Consider the following 20,725-nt stretch of genomic DNA (forward strand, 5'->3'; position numbering starts at 1 on the left):
ACAATTGCGCAGTCCAGCGACGTGGCTCCCAAAGAAAATTGGCGTCCTTTTTTTCCCACAAATAGAGCTTTCTTTTGGTGGTATTTGATCACCTCTGCGGTTTTTATTTTTTGCGCTATAAACAAAAATGGAGCGACAATTTTGAAAAAAATGCAATATTTTTTACATTTTGCTATAATAAATATCCCCCAAAAATATATATAAAAAAATGTTTTTTCCTCAGTTAAGGCCGATACGTATTCTTCTTCCACCTATTTTTGGTAAAAACAAAAAATCGCAATAAGCTTTTATCGATTGGTTTGCGCAAAATTTATAGCGTTTACAAAATAGGGGATAGTTTTATTACATTTTTATTAATTATAATTTTTTTACTACTAATGGCGGCGATCAGCGATTTTTTTCGTGACTGTGACATTATGGCGGACACTTTTGACACATTTTTGGGACCATTGTAATTTTCACAGCAAAAAGTGCTATAAAAATGCACTGTTTACTGTGAAAACGACAATTGCAGTTTGGGAGTTAACCACAAGGGGGCGCTGAAGGGGTTAAGTGTGACCTCATTTGTGTTTCTAACTGTAGGGGGGTGTGGCTGTAGTTGTGACGTCATTGATTGTGTTTCCCTATAAAAGGGAACACACGATCAATGACGGCGCCACAGTGAAGAACGGGGAAGCTGTGTTTACACACAGCTCTCCCCGTTCTTCAGCTCCGGGGACCGATCGCGGGACTCCAGCGCCGATCGGGGCTGCGGGTCCTGCTGTCACGGAGCTTCGGACCAGGTAGCGAGCACGCGCACCGGGAGCGCGCCCGCGACCCACGGCTGGGCACTTAAAGAGGACGTACCTGTGCGTTCTTGTGCCCAGCCGTGCCATTCTGCCGACGTATATGTGCAGGAGGCGGTCCTTAAGTGGTTAAAGGGGTTGTAAAGGTACAATTTTTTTTCCTAAATAGCTTGCTTTACCTCAGTGCCCTCCTCCTTCACTTACCTCATCCTTCCATTTTGCTTTTAAATGTCCTTATTTCTTCTGAGAAATCCTTACTTCCTGTTCTTCTGTCTGTAACTCCACACCGTAATGCGAGGCTTTCTCCCTGGTGTGGAGTGTCGTGCTCGCCCCCTCCCTTGGACTACCGCAGAGTCAGGACGCCCACTAAGGCCTCATTCACACAGGCGGACTCCGTCGCTCCCGTCAGCTCAGCGGGAGATCAGTCCGCAGATCTCCGCTGAGCCGACAGATGACAAGCTCCTCTCTGCTCACTGAGAGGGGAGGGGCTTGTCGTGCACCGCTGTGTCCTATGGAGCGATCTGATGAAAACGGACAGCATGTCCGTTTTCATCAGATCTTACCTGATCCGATCCGCATGGACAGATGGGGATGTGGCCCCCATACGTCTGTTTTTAGCGGATCGGGTCGGATGTCAGCGGACATGTCTCCGCTGACATCCGACGCTCCATAGCGATGCATGGAGCGGCCGTTCAGGTCCGTGACAGACGGACCCGAACAGCCCGTAGTGTGAATGAGGCCTAACACACAGCTCCTTTCTCTATTGGCAACGTAGAGAGCGTCCTGACCCTCCTGTAGTCCAAGGGAGGGGGCGAGCACGACACTCCACACCAGGGAGAAAGCCTTGCATTACTGTGTGTAGAAGAACAGGAAGTGAGGATTTCTCAGAAGAAATAAGGACATTTAAAAGCAAAATGGAAGGATGAGGTAAGTGAAGGAGGACTGCACTGAGGTAAAGGAAGCTATTTAGGAAAAAAAAATTGTACCTTTACAACCCCTTGAAGGTTTTACAATGCATTTCGACCCTATCTGAGTCTTGATCCCATGCTTTTATCAGGTATGCATATCAAACTTCTATCTTCGTGTTCTGACCACACAGGGAGTAGAAACTTCCACAAGGAGGCCATGGGTTTAAAAAAAACATCCTGGCAGAGTTTCTAACTCTCCACCACTTGGCTGAACTAAACAGGGTTTTGGCTGGAGTTTTATTTTAATGACATGTTGGAACTGTGCTGTGTCTTTCTGGTTGGTTATTCTCTTTAACATAAAATTCATAGCGTCTTCAGTTTTTGCTGTCCCGATGTGACCTCTTTCAAGTCTGGAAGCTTTGGTTGTTGAAGGGCAGCTCCGTTGGGCTGTCTCGGGGAATGCGTCCAGGATCATCATCCAACCTGCCCAGACTTTGTGGGCAGAGGGTCAGGTCATTGGCAAATGAACCTCTAGAGTGGCAGCATGTCTTCATTTGGAAAGTTAACAGAATATTTCAGTCTGAGGAAATCACGAGAGGATATCCGACCTGGACGCAGCACGGGACGGAGAAGTGGGAGCTACTGCTGTACTGTCACTCAATCAAGGTATACAATATATCGCACTATTTACTACCTGTATCCCCCTGAGGAGATTCTTCTTTGTCTTGGTGACTTTGTCACAGGGACAGAATGTAATGGGAAAGCCAAATTGTCACACTTCTCCGGAACAGGAAATAATAGGAAATCTCCTCAATGGGACACTGTAAAAAAAGCCTGACAGGCATTTTAACCATTGCCTTCTCTATTCAAAAATGTTTTTTGGGGGTGATTTTGATATTTTGTAAGTGCTTGAGTACATGGACTATTAGATCAGTTGTTTGAGCTCAGTTTGTACTTTGATTTTACTCCTCTATGACTATGCAACTTGATGCAAATTTGTGGTAAACATATCAAACGTATAGCAAACATAATGCAAATGCACAAAACGTGATCTCAAATGGGCATGGGGCTCTGCATTATGGTACTTTGCGGTGTGACTTTAAAGGGTCACTAAAGGAAAACATTTTTTTTGCTGAAATGACTGTTTACAGGGTATAGAGACATAAAAGTTAACTGATTCCTTTAAAAAATGATTAAAAATTGAATTTAAACTATCATATAATGTGCCTCTAGTTTCACGTTCGGTTTTAAAGGTACATACATGAATTTCCGGGTGAGAGGTGAGTCGGGAAGACTCACAGAACAAAAACAACAAATCCAGGGCAGTGTTTTGTTTTTAAAATTAATCTGATTGGTTCTGAGGAATTTTAGACACACAGTAATGACAGCTTAGACCACCGTGAAAATCTCCCAGTACTGTGGTTATAAGGAAACAGGCAACCAGGAAGTGTGGAGATCACAGCAGAATTACAGCAACTTCAAAGCAAAAACGAACAATGAGGACATGAAACCAGTACTGCAGTAAGGTAAAGGAAGCTATTTAGCTAAAAAAAAAATTTCCTTTAGTGACCCTTTAAGTGTACTGTGATAGTTAGCTGTAGAGATTTTTCCAGCCATGACAGATCCTCAGGCTTACTCACTGACAGTACTTGTCCTGGCCGGGAATGCCTGGAGGAGCACAGTCCCCGCCCCCTGCTTGTGATTGGAGAAATCATAAATCCTGCCTCTCGTGTCCAATCACTGTGCTGTGATTCGTTACAGCACAAGCTGATTTTTGGGAAGGGGGCTGTCCCTGAAGGGTAGTTTGGAAATGTGGTCACCCTACATAGAACAGGCCAGGCCACCGGTTGCTATAAACAAAAGTTGATGCCCCAGATCAAAATGAAACGACGAGGAGGGCCAGCATGACTGGGACGTGCAGAAGAGTGGGAGTATTAGTGGGGTGATTTTTTGAAAGAGGTAGTGTGCTTATGGGATCGGAGGGTCCACGGCATAGGGTGTGTCCTGTAGTGGGTAAAGAGGCGGGGCGATCTTGTCAGAGCTTGTGAAACATCAGACAGGTTTCTCCCACCCTCTCTTGGTTTGTTTTTTGGATGGTGGGAGCTTCCTGCCTTTTTTGAGGTTCCGGTTGGGTTCTCTGTACTTAGGGTTTGGCTGGTCAATTATTATTTTCTGGGTCTGTTTTTATTCTTGTTATAGCAGTGAGCAGGGGGTCTATTGGGTATTTGAAGGCAGTGCTGTTTCAGAATTGTGGAGAATTATGGGTTGGGCCCATCTTAGATATAGGTGTCCCTTCCTATAAATACATTGGTAACATCAGGGGTCTAATTAGGTTGTATCGGTAGTACGTAAGTGGTTAATTGTCCTCGAGGTGGTGTAATGGTGGCCCTTTATTAGATGGCACATACAACCACTCATAACTGCATTTATTGTGATTTACAAATTGTAAGATGCAAATATTATAGTATATCTGTAATAATATTTGTTTTGTATCTTAGATTAAATGCTTTCTTGGAGCTGCGTCTTTTTTTTTTTTTTAAATAAAGTATTTATTTAAAAAAAAAGAATTATAAAGGGTCATATTCAGCCCATATCAATGCAGTGCGTACTACAATGCATTCACAGGTGCAGCCTGCTGTCTCCATCCTTGGATCTTTCAGAGCTCATACAGCTGTACAGACCTTTCTGTTACACCTGATCCGGCTATTTCTTTATGTATACCGGAAGCACTCTGAGGCCGCGTACTCAAAACCGATGAGAATGGACCGAAGATCAGTTTCATCGGTCCAAACCGACCATGTGTACAGACCAAAATTTTAAAACTTGCTTTAAAATCGAACCGATGGACCGCTGACCGATAGGTCCAAACCAATCTTTAGTACACAAAAGCATCGGTTCAAAACCCACGCATGCTCAAAATCAAGTCGACGCATGCTTGGAAGCATTGAACTTCGTTTTTTTCAGCACGTCGTGTGTTTTACGTCACCGCGTTCTGACCCGATCGGATTTTGAACTGATGGTATGTACACACATGAGACCATCAGGCCACTTCAGCGGTGGACCGATGAAAACGGTCCGTCGGACCATTCTCATCAGATGAACCGGTCGTGTGTAAGCGGCCTAAAGAGTCCTGGACCCCACCTGAGACACAACCTTTCCCCTGTAAGGGGGGAATTTCATAAACAGTTGTGTATACCTAATTGTTTCTTTTTACTGGATGTGTGAGTGACTCACATTACCAGGAAACTTACTTCGTAGGTAGAAGACTTGCGTACATTCAAGGTTCCTCTCAACCCTAGTGGTATCTCAGTAACCGTCACTGTCTTCTGTCTCCAAAGTGACCTTCCATTTCACTAGGTCATCTGGGACCAGCCTTGACTGTCCCTCACCTGGTCAGAGATCTGAAGCAGTGGCATACGGTTAAGTGGTTCTTTAATGCCCTCATTATCAGACAAGTTGTATTTCTCCTCTCCTCCCTTACAGAAGTGTTGGGTGTTGAAGGACCATTCTGTCAGATGTTATGCCCCGTACACACCATCACTTTATGTGATGAAAAAAAACGACGTTTTTAAAAACGTCACTTTAATTGACTGTGTGTGGGGGAAAACGTTGTTTTATGTCTTGTAAAAAACGACCAAAAAAAATTGAAGCATGCTTCAATTTTATGTGTCGTTTTTCAAAACGTTGTTTTTTACTTCACAGAAATTGACCGTGTGTAGCAAAAAACGTCGTTTAAAAAGACGTTTTTACACCCGCGCATGCCCAGAAGCGAGCTTCAATGGAAAACGTGGTGAGAACGTAACCTCGCTTTGCTAGAACATTGTGAGAAAAACGATGGTGTGTAGGCAACTTTGTCTTTGAAAATTGAAGTTTCAAAAACATAGTTTTTTACTTCACAGAAAATGACGTTTTTTTTTCATCACATAAAGTGATGGTGTGTACGGGGCATTACTCTATCCCACCTATGTCTTGGCCTAACTCTGCACAGATTTGGTTCCTGAGTAGTCTGCAGCAGGCCAATGTCATCTTATGGGCAGCAGGCAGAGTACACTATTCTCCTGTTGCAGGTAACCTCAGGAAGACACGAAGATCCCTTTTTTGACAGCAGGGGACTCATCCAACTAGGATTGGACCCTCTTTCAATGACAGATTTGATGCATATTGAGGAAGGAACTCAAGTTTATTCTCTTGTTTTGGCTTCCAGCCAGGCATTTGCTTTTAATAAGTCTCTTGTTCCTTATAACACACAGGATCTGGGCATTTAGGAGCATCCTTAGACCTATGGCTTGGCATTATGGCTCTTTAGCAGGGTTCCACTAGAGTTGCTCAAGAGGTATTTCTCATGTACCAGGGAGGATGTTTTCAGTTATCCTCAACCCTTCTGTCCATTTCCAACGCAGTTAGCTACCAGAGTATTCATGCCCACCCTTCTTTAGGTGTTTCCTTGCACCCTGTCCTTTCAGTCATTGTGGGACAAAATTCCTGAGCTGTCTGGCAGACTCAGAAGTCGTCGCACCATCTTTGCAGGCTGTTGTGTTGGGTTTCTTCTTAGTCAGCCTCGCCTAGAAAATTAGTTGTGTGACACGACGCTCAGGTAGATATGGAGTACTATGAAATTGATCTTTACAAATTAGGAGTATTAAGGCCTATGGCCTTTCTACTTAACTGAATGATACGTTTTGTCAAGACCTGTTTTTGTATAGGTTCCCTCTGTGGATCTTAACCACTGTAGGAAACAAAAGGGACACAAGGGGGCACAAGACTTTGGCCCTGTACACATGGCCGGGAATCCCGTCAGGAAAATAACGTCGGTTTTCCTGACGGGAATTCCTGGCAAGCTTCACTTGCAAAGCTGTGCATACAGACGGCCATTCAAAAGAACCGCCGTTCTTTTGAATTGGAAGAACACAGTGACGTCATCAACTACGACGAGCAATCGTGCTACACCCCACACTAAACTTGTATGCTACCGCGCATGCGTCTAACTCTTATCGAGTATGCGCTGGTTTACCTGGGACAGGTAAGCATACAGACGACTGGTTTTCTCGGCAGGAAACACTCTCTGGGGAATCCCAGCGGGAAAATAGAAAGCAGGGTTCTCTATTTTCCTGTCGGGATTCTCGGCTGTTTTCCTGACGGGAAAACTGCTAGGGAGCATATACATGGCCGGGATTCCCGGCCAAATGCTCTCCTGGCAGTTTTCCTGCCGGGAAAACTGGTCATGTGTACAAGGCTTAAGTCTAGCAGGTTAAAAAATTCTGGCTTTTATTAAAAGCCAAATGGCAACTTACATGGATGGTAGATAATCTACTACCTATGTAAGTTGCCATTTGGATTTTAAGAAAACCCAGTAATTTTTTACCTGCTACGCTTAGTCTGGCGTCCTCTTGTATCCCCTTTGTTTCCTACAGAATTGCTTGCCTCTATGGAGAGCTGCTTCTATATGTTTGATATATGTTTTTTTTTTTTTTATATTACAGACTTTTACAATTAAGGACTTTGTTTTTAACTAATAGGGCAGATCTGTTTTTCCAGCGCCATTCATGATTTCCTTTTGTGGACCTTAACCACTGGCCAGTGGGAATGTGTGGTAGCTGGGAGGATTCGTTCAAGCATGTCCATGGTTGTCCATTTGTGTAAGCAAATTGGAAGTGAATGAGAAAAGCACACAGTTCACGTTTTTTGAGTATGTTATATAATAGCATTGGGAAATCAAATTAGTTAGGTGGAGTGGAAAAAAATTACATAGAAAAACAAAAGATAGAATGGGGCATATAAAGAAAGTATTGAAGGTAGATAGAGGGGAAAGATGGAAAAAATAAGCAAGACAATAAAAAGAAGAGTTGCTTAAATACTGTTTGTCTAAAAAAAACTGCATTGTTACTTGCACATCATTGGACGATGAAAGTCACCACATCCACTAAGCTTTTGACAATTTTTCCTTTCAAATTGCAATTTCCCTTGCAAGGAGAACAGTATATTTGCCTTTGGTGACCCAACCCCATTGCGTCATCATGACAGCCAGGTAATTAGCATTTCCTGGAGAGGTTAATAACAGTAGCCTACATAATTGTTCAGTTCAGTAAGTGTCCTTTATTTATACAGGTTCAGAGCTGATAAAATACAGTCTAGACACTGATCAAATCTAACGAATACTGGAATCTAAGGATGAGCTCCGGCGTGTTCGCATAGAACACGTGCGGAGCCCGCCAGGAAGTCGGCACCCGCGCTGCGCTAATCACAGCCAGGCAGACATTTCCTGATGCTCGGCTGCAGAGATCGGGAAATGTCTGCCTGGCTGTGATTAGAGCAGCGCGAGTCCTGACTTCCTGGCGGGCTCCGCACGTGTTCTATGCGAACACGCCAGTGCTCATCCTTACTGGAATCTATATAATTTTGTGTAGCATCCTCTAGTGTGCTAGTAGTGAAGTACAGGCAAATTTATTTGACTCATGGTAAGTGTGAGCTTGAAATCTGGGTCAGCGCTTATTGCAGGTAAGGCTGGAGGACTCATACAGGCAGGTCTCTGGTGCCTCCCCCTGATTGTGGAAGTTTGGAAAAGCGTCTAGAAGTTAGTGGGTGGAGGGCAGGAGGGTTGATCTGCTTACGTGCTGAGGAGTCTGTCGGTGGCCTAGGAGGGGTCTCCTAGGTCTAGGGAAGACCCCAGCACTAGGCTGAACTCAGGCTGGCTCAGGAGGATCCATTCAGTAGAGCAGTTTGATTTGGAATCTTGCCTGAGAGTAGTGGGAGCAAGGAGGACAGAGTGAGTACATCAGCACACCCAGGGATTTTCAGGGGAGAGACTGCCACATGTAGCAAGCTTTCTAAAGGACAAGGTTGGGCTTAACCCTTTTTATCCTTGCCCTGGAAGATCTTCAGAGCAGCCAGGAGGGCTGGTAGTGCCTGCAAGCAGTGAAGCTGGGAGTAGTTCTACACAAGTAGAGGATACACTCCTGTATGCAGTTTCTCCTATTTATTTGTGTGATATTTCCAAGAAGGACCGAGACCTCCAAATTTGTAATGGACTTTTGCTACTAATCTACTAAGGCTCAGTTCACACCTATGCGTTTTTTGGTGCTTTTTGGAGAAACGCACTACAGTCCATTTAACATGGTTTCTTATGGGACATGTTCACATCTATGCTTTTTTCAGCCCTTGCATTTTTGGACAGTTTAGGGACTTTTTTGAAAGCAAAACAATGCTTCTTACACTATACATGCACATGAACTGTAATGGTATCCCAGTCTTAGTCTGTAGGGTTCAATACTGAGTTGACCCAGAGGAAAAAAGAGATCCGGATGGCCGCACTCCAATTAAATATATTTTAATGGTGTCAGTCCATACAGCAAAGAATAAAAAAGATTGGTAATGCGTTTCACACTGTGGTTGCAGGTCCTTACTCATATCAAGCTATGAGTAAGGACCTGTAACCACGATGTGAAACGCGTCAGTGCCTTTGCTGTATTGCTTTTATTTCATTTAATAAAATCTTTTAAATGGTAATGCACTAGGTCGGTGCGCCCTCCTTTTTCTTTTTTGGGAATGTTTGACCATTCTTCCAGAGGCGCATTTGTGAGGTCAGGCACTGATGTTGGACGAGAAGGCCTCGCAGTCTTTCCTCTGATTCATCCAAAAGGTGTTCTATCAGGTTGAGGCCAGGACTCTATGCAGGCCAGTCAAATTTCTCCACCCTCTGGGCCAGATCCACGTACCTTGGCGCATCTATACGTCCGGCATAGAGTATCTCGGATACACTATGCCGCCGTAACTTACAGCGTATTTTCCGTATCCTCAAAGAATTTGCGCCGTAAGTTACGGCGGCGTAGTGTAACTGTGTCGGTGTAAGGGCGCGCAATTCAAATGGATGAGATGGTAGCGTGTTTTATGGTAATTCCTATTGACCCCACGTAATCAACGTTTTTTTTGAACGGCGCATGTGCTGTCCGTGGGGGTATCCCAGTGCGCATGCTCGAAATTAACCCGCAACAAGCCAATGCTTTCGACGTGAACGATATTCTACGCAAAGCCCTATTCGCGAAAGTTTTACGCAAACGACGTACACGACGGAAAATTCGACGCTGGCCCGACGTCCATACTTAACATTGGCTACGCCTCATATAGCAGGGGTAACTTTACGCCAGGGAAAAAGCCTTACGGAAACTACGTAAAAAAAATCGCCGGCCGGACGTACGTTTGTGGATTGCCGTATCTAGCTAATTTGAATACTCGACGCGGAAATCGACGGAAGCGCCACCTAGCGGCCAGCGTAAATATGCACCTTAGATCCAATGGAGTACTAAGACGTATGCCAGTCGGATCTAGCCCAGCTTCAGGCGTATCTTGTTTTGTGGATACAAAACAAAGATACGCCGAAGCAAAATAGAAGTTACGCGGCGTATCAATAGATACGCCAGCGTAAATTCTTTGTGAATCTGGCCCTCTATCTCTATGTTGTTGTTCTTTGATACAAACTGGGCTTCCCATGTATCTCTTCACCCATCCAAGTTGTTACCCCTGATAAAACATAAAAACAAAGCAGACAAGGGACTGACTTCTTGTGTTTGGATGCGATCAGAGAATGCGTGTTGCCTGGCTTTGCAGGAATAGGAGAGCCAGTTATCAGCAGTCCCTGCAGGGGTAGTGCTACATTTGTAATGAGTTTATTTGGAGTCCTTTCATAGAACATTAGCAGGAGGATCAGACCAAAAAGTATAATTCAATGGAGTTGCAGTGTCCAGGAATTTTGGCGGTGGATAGGTAAGAGAAGCGATCCAAATCTTAGCTTTCACCATCTAACTCCCCACAAGAAAAATGACATCAGAAATGTTAATTTTAGCGGCAGGCTGTGTTCATGCGTTCTTATTTAATAAATAATAAATGAGCTCCAGTATGTCATGACACAGTTTGTCTTCCCAAAGGAAAAAAGTGACATGATATGAGGGTGTAAGTGACAAGAGATGGCTGACACAGTCAGGATCTAAGCCAGTTCTCCTGTCTTGCTAGGGGCGGTTACCTCTCACAGCAAGCAACAATGTAACTATGTATGCCAGTGAACAGTGGCTGGCCAAAAAAGAGAGAACTGCTTATTATTGTCAAACAGTATACACCAATCCGCCATAACATTATGACCACTGACGGGTAACATTGATTATCTCGTTACATTGGACGTGAAAGTGTGAGAGATACAGATAATACAGATAACAGATGCAGATAATATCTGGGTTTGAGGAAAATATATTTAGAAATGTATTTAGTAGGGCTTTGCATCTTGACCGGTCTCACGATTCGATGCGATTACGATTATCAAGTCCACGATTCGATTCGATTCCGCGATGCATCACGATGCATCAAGATTACTGCGCGCGGTTTTCATCTGTTCTTAAAAAAAACTCTCTGCATGTAACAAACTGTAAACACAGCAGACAACTTAAAGAGGAGCTCCAGACTGACCCCAAAATACTACAAGAGATGGACAGAGACTGCGGACAATGATATTAGAGAGAGGATCAGAGACTGCGGACAATGATACTAGAGAGGATCAGAGACTGCGGACAATGATACTAGAGAGGATCAGAGACTGCGGACAATGATACTAGAGAGGATCAGAGACTGCGGACAATGATACTAGAGAGGATCAGAGACTGCGGACAATGATACTAGAGAGGATCAGAGACTGCGGACAATGATACTAGAGAGGATCAGAGACTGCGGACAATGATACTAGAGAGGATCAGAGACTACGGACATGATACTAGAGAGGATCAGAGACTGCGGACATGATACTAGAGAGGATCAGAGACTGCGGACATGATACTAGAGAGGATCCGAGACTGCGGACATTGTCCCCATAAAGTCCTGCCAAACGACAATGTATGCCATGTCATAAATTATGGTTTATGTATGTCTTATTGTCTTAGTGATTGATTCACATCACAACTTCGATACCTTTTTTTTGTATGATTTTTGCTTTTGCTCATTACTGCCACACACGTGCAATGCATGGCTGCATGTGTGTGGCAGTGATGAGCAAAAGCAAAAATCATACAAAAAAAAAGGGTTTCAATTTCAAATCAATGATGTTAATCAATCACTAAGACAATAAGACATACATAAACCAGTGTGCCATCAGTGTGCCAATGCCATCAATTGCTGCCAGTGTGCCATCAATTGCTGCCAGTATGCTGCCAGTATGCCATCAACTGCTGCCAGTGTGCCATCAATTGCCACCAATTGCTGCCAGTGCGCCACCAATTGCTGCCTGTGTGCCACCAATTGCTGTCAGTGTGCCACCAATTGCTGTCAGTGTGCCCATAAATTGCCGTCAGTGTGCCATCAATTGCCGCCACTGTGCCCATAAATTGCCGTCAGTGTGCCATCGGCTTTCAGACTCAAAGTGCGGCGCGCAGGTGACGTCATCATAACATCGATTATTGCAAGTCGTAGCATCATTGCAAAACATTGTCTGCCCTGTCACTTTTCATGGAGATCATTTTCGGCCCTGCCACTGTCACTTTTCCTGGAGGGCATTGTCTGCCCTGCCACTGTCCCTTTTCATAGAGATCATTTTCGGCCCTGTCACTGTCACTTTTCCTGGAGGGCATTGTCTGCCCTGCCACTGTCCCTTTTCATAGAGATCATTTTCGGCCCTGTCACTGCCATTTTTCCTGGAGAGCATTGTCTGCCCTGCCACTTTCACTTTTCGTGGAGATCATTTTTGGCCCTGCCACTGTCACTTTTCCTGGAGAGCATTGTTTTCCCTGCCCTTGTCACTTTTCCTGGAGAGAATTGTCTGCCCTGTCACTTTTCCTGGAGAGCATTGTCTGCCCTGCCACTGTCACTTTTCCTGGAGAGAATTGTCTGCCCTGTCACTTTTCCTGGAGAGCATTGTCTGCCCTGCCACTGTCACTTTTCCTGGAGAGAATTGTCTGCCCTGTCACTTTTCCTGGAGAGAATTGTCTGCCCTGTCACTTTTCCTGGAGAGCATTGTCTGCCCTGTCACTTTTCCTGGAGAGCTTTGTCTGCCCTGCCACTGTCACTTTTCCTGGAGGGCATTGTCTGCTCTGCCACTGTCACTTTTCCTGGATGACATTGTCTGCCCTGCCACTGTCACTTTTCATGGAGATCATTGTCTGCCCTGCCACTGTCACTTTTCCTGGAGAGCTTTGTCTGCCCTGCCACTGTCACTTTTCCTGGAGAGCTTTGTCTGCCCTGTCACTGTCACTTTTCCTGGAGAGCATTGTCTGCCCTGCCACTGTCACTTTTCCTGGAGGGCATTGTCTGCTCTGCCACTGTCCCTTTTCCTGGAGGACATTGTCTGCCTTGCTACTGTCACTTTTCCTGGAGGGCATTGTCTGCTCTGCCACTGTCCCTTTTCCTGGAGGACATTGTCTGCCTTGCTACTGTCACTTTTCCTGGAGAGGATTGTCTGCTCTGCTACTGTCACTTTTCCTGGAGAGGATTGTCTGCCCTCCCACTTTCACTTATCCTGCAGAGCATTGTCTGCCCTGTCACTGTCACTTTTCATGGAGACCATTGTCTGCCCTGTCACTGTCACTTTTGATGGAGACCATTGTCTATATGTAAATGTGGAGAAAAATATAAATAGAAGCATATGACATACAAAAGGAATTTATATACTGAATATTATTATTATTATAGATATTAACCAAATATAGATACCAGACTATTATATAGTTTGCTAAAGTGGGCCTTTAAAGTGTATGCAATCTCTTGATTGAACTTATTTGATTCCTTTATGTTCATTAAATATTAAATTAACATTTTTTTTATTTGCTTGCCAAGTGGAAAAAAAAGCTTTTTGATCCTGGCAAAAATCCAGTGCTGTCCTATGCACTCTGCAATGCCATCTTAAGCCTTCCTATCAGCTGTGCCCAGGTTTTCTCTGTGAACTACAAAATTACTCTCACTTTATAGTTTTTTTGCCTGACTAAGGGTAGACACCTAAAATTATGCACCTCACCCCAAGAAGTAATTAAAAAAAGGGAGTGAATTTTTGGAGGGGCCTATAGCGCTGCTTATACAAATAATAATCAAAACCAGTCAGATGTATACAAGGTGACTAAAACGGATAACAAGACACAAAAAGTTGTTGGGTTTTACAAAAGATCTCCGTTATGGTGGTTGCACATGGAGGCTTTGAAGAGATTGAATGGTCGTAGGTTATTACATGTTTCGCCTCAATGCTTCATCAGGGGATGACCAGAGGTCATTTTGTAGGGCTCTGGCAGTGCTCATCCTGTTCCTCCTTGCACAAAAGAGGAGATACCCATCTTGCTGATGGGTTAAGGACCTTCTACGGCCCTGCCCAGCTGTCCTAGAGTAACTGCCTGTCCCCTCGAATCTCCTCCATGAGCTAGAGACTGTGCTGGGAGACACAGCAAACCTTCTGGCAATTGCATGTATTGATGTGCCATCCTGGAGGAGTTGGACTGCCTGTGAAACCTTTATAGGGTTCAAGTATCGCCTCGTGCTACAAGTAGTGATACTGACTCTAGCCAATTGCAAAACTAGTGAAAACAGAAAAGATGAGTAGAGAAAAAAATGTTGGTGGCCTCCACCTGTAAAGCCATTCCTGTTCTGGAGGTCGTCTCTTTGTTGCCCATCTAGTGCACCTGTTGTTATTTTCATTAACACCAAAGCAGCTGAAACTAATGAACAACTTAAAGTGGAGTTCCACCCATAAATATAACATTACATCAGTACGAATTTTTTTTTTTTTTTTTTTTAGATGCCTTCAAAGTGTTGTTGCTAGGCAGAATAGTAAATCTTCCCACTTCCTGCACCTAGGTGCTTAATGCTTCCTAACCTACACCGCACAGACTCCTGGGAATGTAGTGGCTGTAACTTTCCAGGAGTCTGTGCACTCCCCAGTCTCAAAGAATCATGTGACTTGGACAGCACAGGTGCTGAAACCTGATCTGACACTGCTTGTGCAGCACTGAGCATGTGCGAGATCTGCAAGGCTGAAATCCAGGAAGTCATACAGTCTGCCTTCATGATGCCCACACTTAAGATGGCCCCAGTCAATTTCTATTTTATAAAGTGTCTAAATGCTGTAACAACCTAACAAAACAGACCTTAGTTTACAGGCCAACTTTACTAGAATACATTAAGCTTATGTATTACAGGGGTATTTATATTTAAAAAGTGAAATTGTGGCCGGAACTCCGCTTTAAGCCCTGTACACACAATCGGTTTGACTGATGAAAACGGACCGATGGACCGTTTTCATCGGAAAAAACGATCCTGTGTGGGCCCCATCGGTTTGTTTTCCATCTGTGAAAAAAAATAGAACATGTTTTAAAAATTTCCTATGGATAAAAAACTGATAGAAAAAAATGATCGTCTGTAGAACTCCATCGGAGAAAAATCCACCCATGCTCAGAATCAAGTCGACGCATGCTCGGAAGCATTGAACTTCATTTTTCTCAGCACGTCGTAGTGTTTCACGTCACCGCGTTGGACACGGTCGGATGTTTGACTGATGGTGTGTAGGCAAGACTGATGAAAGTCAGCTTCAGGGCATACAGGGCATAACTCTGCTACTAAACTGACCAGATCAATATCTCAGGAATTTAATTGACTTGTTGCTATTCTCTGATTAAAAAGTGTTCCTTTCATTTTCTTGAGCAGTGTATATGTGTATGACAATTTAAAACAGTTTATTGATATTATTTATTTATTTTTACTCTCCAAAAGCTGTTTTTTTTTTTCTGAACCTGTGATCAGCCGCAGAGGATTACAAATTCCTCCTTCGTATGTTTCCCTGCAGGCAGGCTGGGAAAGATCTGGGTCACGTGACAGCTGTATAACGATTAGACCCGGTTCACACAGGGGCGGCACGACTTTGGGGGCGACTCTGCAAGGTGATCTCAAGACGACTTCAGAGGCGACTTGCAAAATTACTTCTGTATTGAAGTCAATGCAAGTGGCCCCCCGAGTCGCCCCCAAAGTCGTACAAGAACCTTTTTCTAAGTCGGAGCGACTTGAGTCGCTCCTATTAGAATGGTTCCATTGAACAGAGCGGAGTGCGACTTGTCAGGTGGCTGAGTCGCCTGACGAGTCGCCCCTGTGTGAACCGTCTCTGAGGAAAAAGATACTTAAAACCCTTTCACACTGAACCGTTTTTACAGCGTTTTAGCATTAAAAATAGCGCTATTAAAACGTTTATAAATGCTCTCCTTGCATCTCAATGGACCCTTTCACAATAAGTCCTGCAAGCAGCATCTTTGGAGCAGCTTTTGGGCGCTGAAAAAAACGTTCCAGAAACGCCCCTCCATTGAAAAGAAATTGAAAGCTCTGTAAAAACGCCTTACCCTTTCACACTGAGGCGTTGCACTGGCGGGGCGTTGAGAAAAGTCTTGCAAGCAGCATCTTTGGAGCAGCTTTTGGGCGCTGAAAAAAACGCTCCAAAAACGCCCCTCTCCATTGAAATGAATTGAAAGCGCTGTAAAAACGCCTTACCCTTTCACACTGAAAATTTTGTGCGGTATTTCCGCGAAAAGTAATCGGCAAGAACTTTCAAAACAAACACCTCTTATAAAAGAACTAGCAATTGCGTCTGACTCTTAATTGTGATAACGATTTGTCTTTTTCCATTATGCAAATGGAGAACGGCTCACAAAACACAAACGTCTTTTGCTTGCTAAACCACAGAGTCTTTTGGAGCACTTATAGGAAGAGAATGAACCAATTATCCTCTTTATAAAGTGCCCATGGCACTTCCTGTAAATTAGATCTGTATAAACGGAACACTGCACCCCACCACCACCCCCTCTTTTTAGAAGAAAATAATAACTGAAAGCAAAAAAAAAAAATCAAAAGCGGAGGAAAAAAAAAAAAAAAACTCCCAGACTTATGTTCTGACTTCTGTCTGCTTCCTTTAGGCGCTGGTGACATCACTATCTTTTATCCTAGGATCTTAGGAAAGCTAAGGATATCAAATCTCACGAGAAGATGCTCAAACACTATGCAGTTGAGTTTTTTGTAAGACTGATCGGAAAGGTTCATAAAACAGTCCCACAGAAGTCTAAAGCCTCGTACACGTGATCGGATTTCCCGACAACAAATGTGTGATGGCAGGGTTTTGTTGGAAAATCCGACCATTTGTATTCTCCATCGGACAATTGTCGAATTGTCCGACAACAAATGTTGGATAGCGTGCTTTCAAATTTTCCGACAACAAATGTGTGCCGTCGGATTGTCCAAGTCAGTCGGAAAAAAATCCAAAGTACAAACATGCATGCTCAGAAGCAATGCTAACCATAGCACAACATTAGCAGAAGTTGCCCAAAGGGTGGCGCTAAAGAGCTGAAAAACCACATATTTTCGTATTTGTTGGCTGACAACGTTTTGCCGTCTGTATGTAGAATAAGTTCATGGCCAACGCCCTTCTGACAAAATTCCACAGCTTCATTTCATTGTGGGCCGCATCAGCATTATGATTGCCCACAAAAGGGCCGGTTGTATCTGTAAGATTAGATGTCCAGCGCATCCCCTCCCTTTACATTAGATGTCAAGAGCCACCCCACCATCAGAAGTTGGGTCCCCCACTCTCCCTTACATCACAGTGCACCACCTTACCTTATGCTGCTGCTGGGAAGATGCATTGCTTGAAAGCAGAAAGTAAGGGTCTGGAGTAGGACCAGAGGAGGGTTGGAGCCACATGAAATGGCCTGGAGGGCCGGATTCAGCCCGCGGGCCTTGTGTTTGCCACCTATGCTTTAAGGTCATCGGGTCTGCAGGGGATGGATCATGGAAGCTACAAAAAGGGAACAGTTCTATCTTGAAAGTTTAAATTGAGTTTGTTTGCTCAATGTCTTTATGCCTTTCCACCACAGTGTATGTAACATTCTGTCACTTGTTTATCATTAATTTGTCATTTTGCAATGTGCCGGTGTAATGTGACAATGACTGCAATGCGCTTTCTATACAGCCAGGTGACAAGTTGTGCCAGCATCGCTAGATACTGTTCTGATACCAGTGAGATTTCAAACTTATGCTTCCTTCCAGGAGCTCTGTCTTCATTCCAGTGTTAATTTTCTAATGGCTTTTTTTTTTCGTGGATGGTTTCCAGTCCAACACAGATCATTAGGCTTTACAATGTCATTATCAATGTCATTATGCATTATCAATGTCGTCATGCAAGTACAGCAAATATGCCTTAAAGATGAAGTGTGGCTGCGTAGCTGAAGCCCAATGCTGTTTTACAGCAGCCACTCATTTTTGGGGCCCAGGTGCCTCTAACAATCATTCACACGTGAAAGAATCGGAAGCCCACCCTCAGTAGTATCAAGCAAGTTATCCTTGTAACAAGCAAGTTATCCTTGCTGATTTGCATATCATCAGAAACAAAACAATACTGTCAATGGGTAATATTTACAGATCTTAACGGATTTGCTTTAAAAATATTTGTTATGGTGTTTAGGCTCCATTCACATCTAACAGGTAAGAGAGCTGCCGCTCCAGGTGAGCTCACTAGGGTAATTGATGTCCACTCAGAAGCAGATGGGTGCTGGCAATGCACAGGATGTGCAAAAACAATAAGGATATGGACAGCCGCACTCCAGTAACTTGAAAAAAGACGTGCCCTTTATTGGGTACAGGAAAAAATGCACTACAGGTATCAGCACACAGTGGGATAAACAGCTGACGCGTTTCGCATTAAGTGTCAATGCTTAATCATAGCTATAGTATAGCTATGATTAAGCATTGACACTCAATGCGAAACGCGTCAGCTGTTTATCCCACTGTGTGCTGATACCTGTAGTGCATTTTTTCCTGTACCCAATAAAGGGCACGTCTTTTTTCAAGTTACTGGAGTGCGGCTGTCGGTATCCTTATTGTTTTTGCACATCCATTCACATCTAGGCAGACGAAATCGCGGCGTTTTGTCCCGCGAATTGCGCGGCAAATAGCGGCGTTTTGTACCGCGATTTGCGGCGACCAAACGCTGCGATTGTCCGCCTAGATGTGCCCCTAGGATGTGCCCCTCTATGGAGATGGTTCCCGAACGCCAAAAGCCGCCTGAAAAAAAGGTCCGGGACCTTTTTTCAGGCGACAGGCGTACGGCGTTCGGCGTGGAGATGTGAACCATCTCCATAGAGGGCAATGTGTTTCCAGCCCTCTGGCGGCAGCGGCGTCACACTACAGGCGACAAAACGCCTAGGTGTGAATGGGGACTTAGGGTTTATAAGTCGGCCACAGATGACATGAATTTGAAAATTGGAGCCACGTGTGGCTTTATCAGCACAACCCAGCTCAACAAAAGTCCATTTGAAAATCGACTTACCTGGGTCAAAATTATTGCACAACAGGGACTGCAGCCAATCAGATGTAGTCACTGTTCGGGTATTCAGGCAGCTGTGGGTGCTGCCGTAGCTTGAATACAATAGTAGGCACTGGAGATTCCTACAGTAAAGCCTGATACACAAAAGAAGTTGTGTTGAACCAAAAAAAACCTGAAGAGCTCGGGAGCAGATCATGTACTAATAATCCAATGTTAGTACATCGATCTCCCCCGCTGAGCTATTGGCTATTGTGTTCTAATGGGGGGGGGGGGGTGCCCCCCCAGAATACACCAGTCGGCTCTCTCAGCCATTGGCTTGGAGCGTTGATTGGATGCTTTTTCGGTCATGCCCCTTCTACAGAAGTCTGACGTTTGGCTGGCTTCTGTCAGACCGGCTGCTGTACACAAGTGCTGAATGTCAGCTGGTTTCTATTGAACCGGCCAATATCACCCGATATTCGGCCCGTGTGTAAGGAGCTTTACTGTGCCATACTGAGCCTAAACACTAAAATAAAGGCAGCTTAAGATCATATGATTTGAAAATGTGACATAGCTCTTTGTTCCCCAGACTTACCCTCCCTTTACTCTATTGCAGTGTGGTAAGCCTTGAGGTCCAATCGGGTTAATTATGTGCTGATAAGATAGCGAGACCTGTTCTTTTCGATCATCCCCAAGTGTGTCCTGAAGAAGCGAAACGCGTTGGCTCACAGGGGCTCACTGCTGTCCATTTGGTGTCAACCTTCTGTTCACATCATCGTATCTTTCTGTATTTAATGTATGTTTTTTTAACTCTTTCTATACTTGATCTGCCTGTGAGCGATTCGTTACTAATAAAATACAATTTTTTATTATACTCTCGTCCATCTTGCCTACAAAGTCTGAAACAGAGTCTTTGACTTTCATTTTTTCACAAACTTGGTCCTGTCGGATGTGGCTTTAGGAGTGTTGTTCTATTATTTTTTGCTATATCATAATGGTAAATGCTGAAATAAAAGCAAGGGTATCTATAAAACAACCAATTCATCAAGGCTGAAAAACTCTTCCTGAAAGAAAATGTCAACCATAATTTGGCGAGTACTTAGCTGTACACCCATTATAAGCCTTTCTTGCTACTGACTTATAATCTACAAACAAAATATCACCAGTGGTTGGCATCAACGTCCTAAAGAGGGAGGGCCAGATTCAGAGAGAACTTACGCCGACGTATCTGTTGATACGCCGCGTAAGTTCTAGGATGCGCTGTCGTATCTATGCGCCGTATTCTTGAAACCAGATACCCCTGAATTCTGGCTCCATCGGACCGACGTAAGTCTCCTACGCCATCGTATCTTGGGTGCATATTTACGCTGGCCACTAGGGGCGCTTCCATTGATTTACGCGTCGAATATGTAAATGACCTAGATACGCCGATTCACGAACGTACTTGCGCCCGTCGCAGTAAGCTACGCCGTTTACGTGAGGCATACGTCCGGCGTAAAGTTAAGCCTAATAAAGCAGGGGTAAGTCATGTTAGGGCATGGACGTCGGAACAGCCGTCGGATTTTACGTTGTTTGCATAAGTCGTACGTGAATAGGGCTGGGCGTAGGTTACGTTCACGTCGAAAGCATTGAGCCGAAGTATCTTAGGGAGTATATACGACGTGATTCTGAGCATGCGCGCGCATTCGCCGTTCGTTCGGGAATTCATTTACATGGGGTCACGGCAAATTTTAATACAACACGCC

At 44.3% G+C, this 20,725-nt stretch overlaps 1 protein-coding gene across 1 annotated transcript in view; it reads left to right on the plus strand.

The window, feature by feature from the left end:
* Positions 1–2,053: 2,053 nt before the first annotated feature.
* The window catches only part of LOC120943363 (ankyrin repeat and fibronectin type-III domain-containing protein 1-like), a 407,577-nt gene continuing 388,905 nt past the window's right edge, over positions 2,054–20,725 (plus strand). Inside the window, exon 1 of the mRNA XM_040356610.1 lies at positions 2,054–2,359. Coding sequence (XP_040212544.1) covers positions 2,238–2,359 — 122 coding nt within the window. The 5' untranslated portion in view covers positions 2,054–2,237. The remainder of the gene's footprint in view (positions 2,360–20,725) is intronic.

This window comes from Rana temporaria, chromosome 6 (genome assembly GCF_905171775.1).
Source record: "Rana temporaria chromosome 6, aRanTem1.1, whole genome shotgun sequence".
NCBI classification, from domain to species: Eukaryota; Metazoa; Chordata; class Amphibia; order Anura; family Ranidae; genus Rana; species Rana temporaria.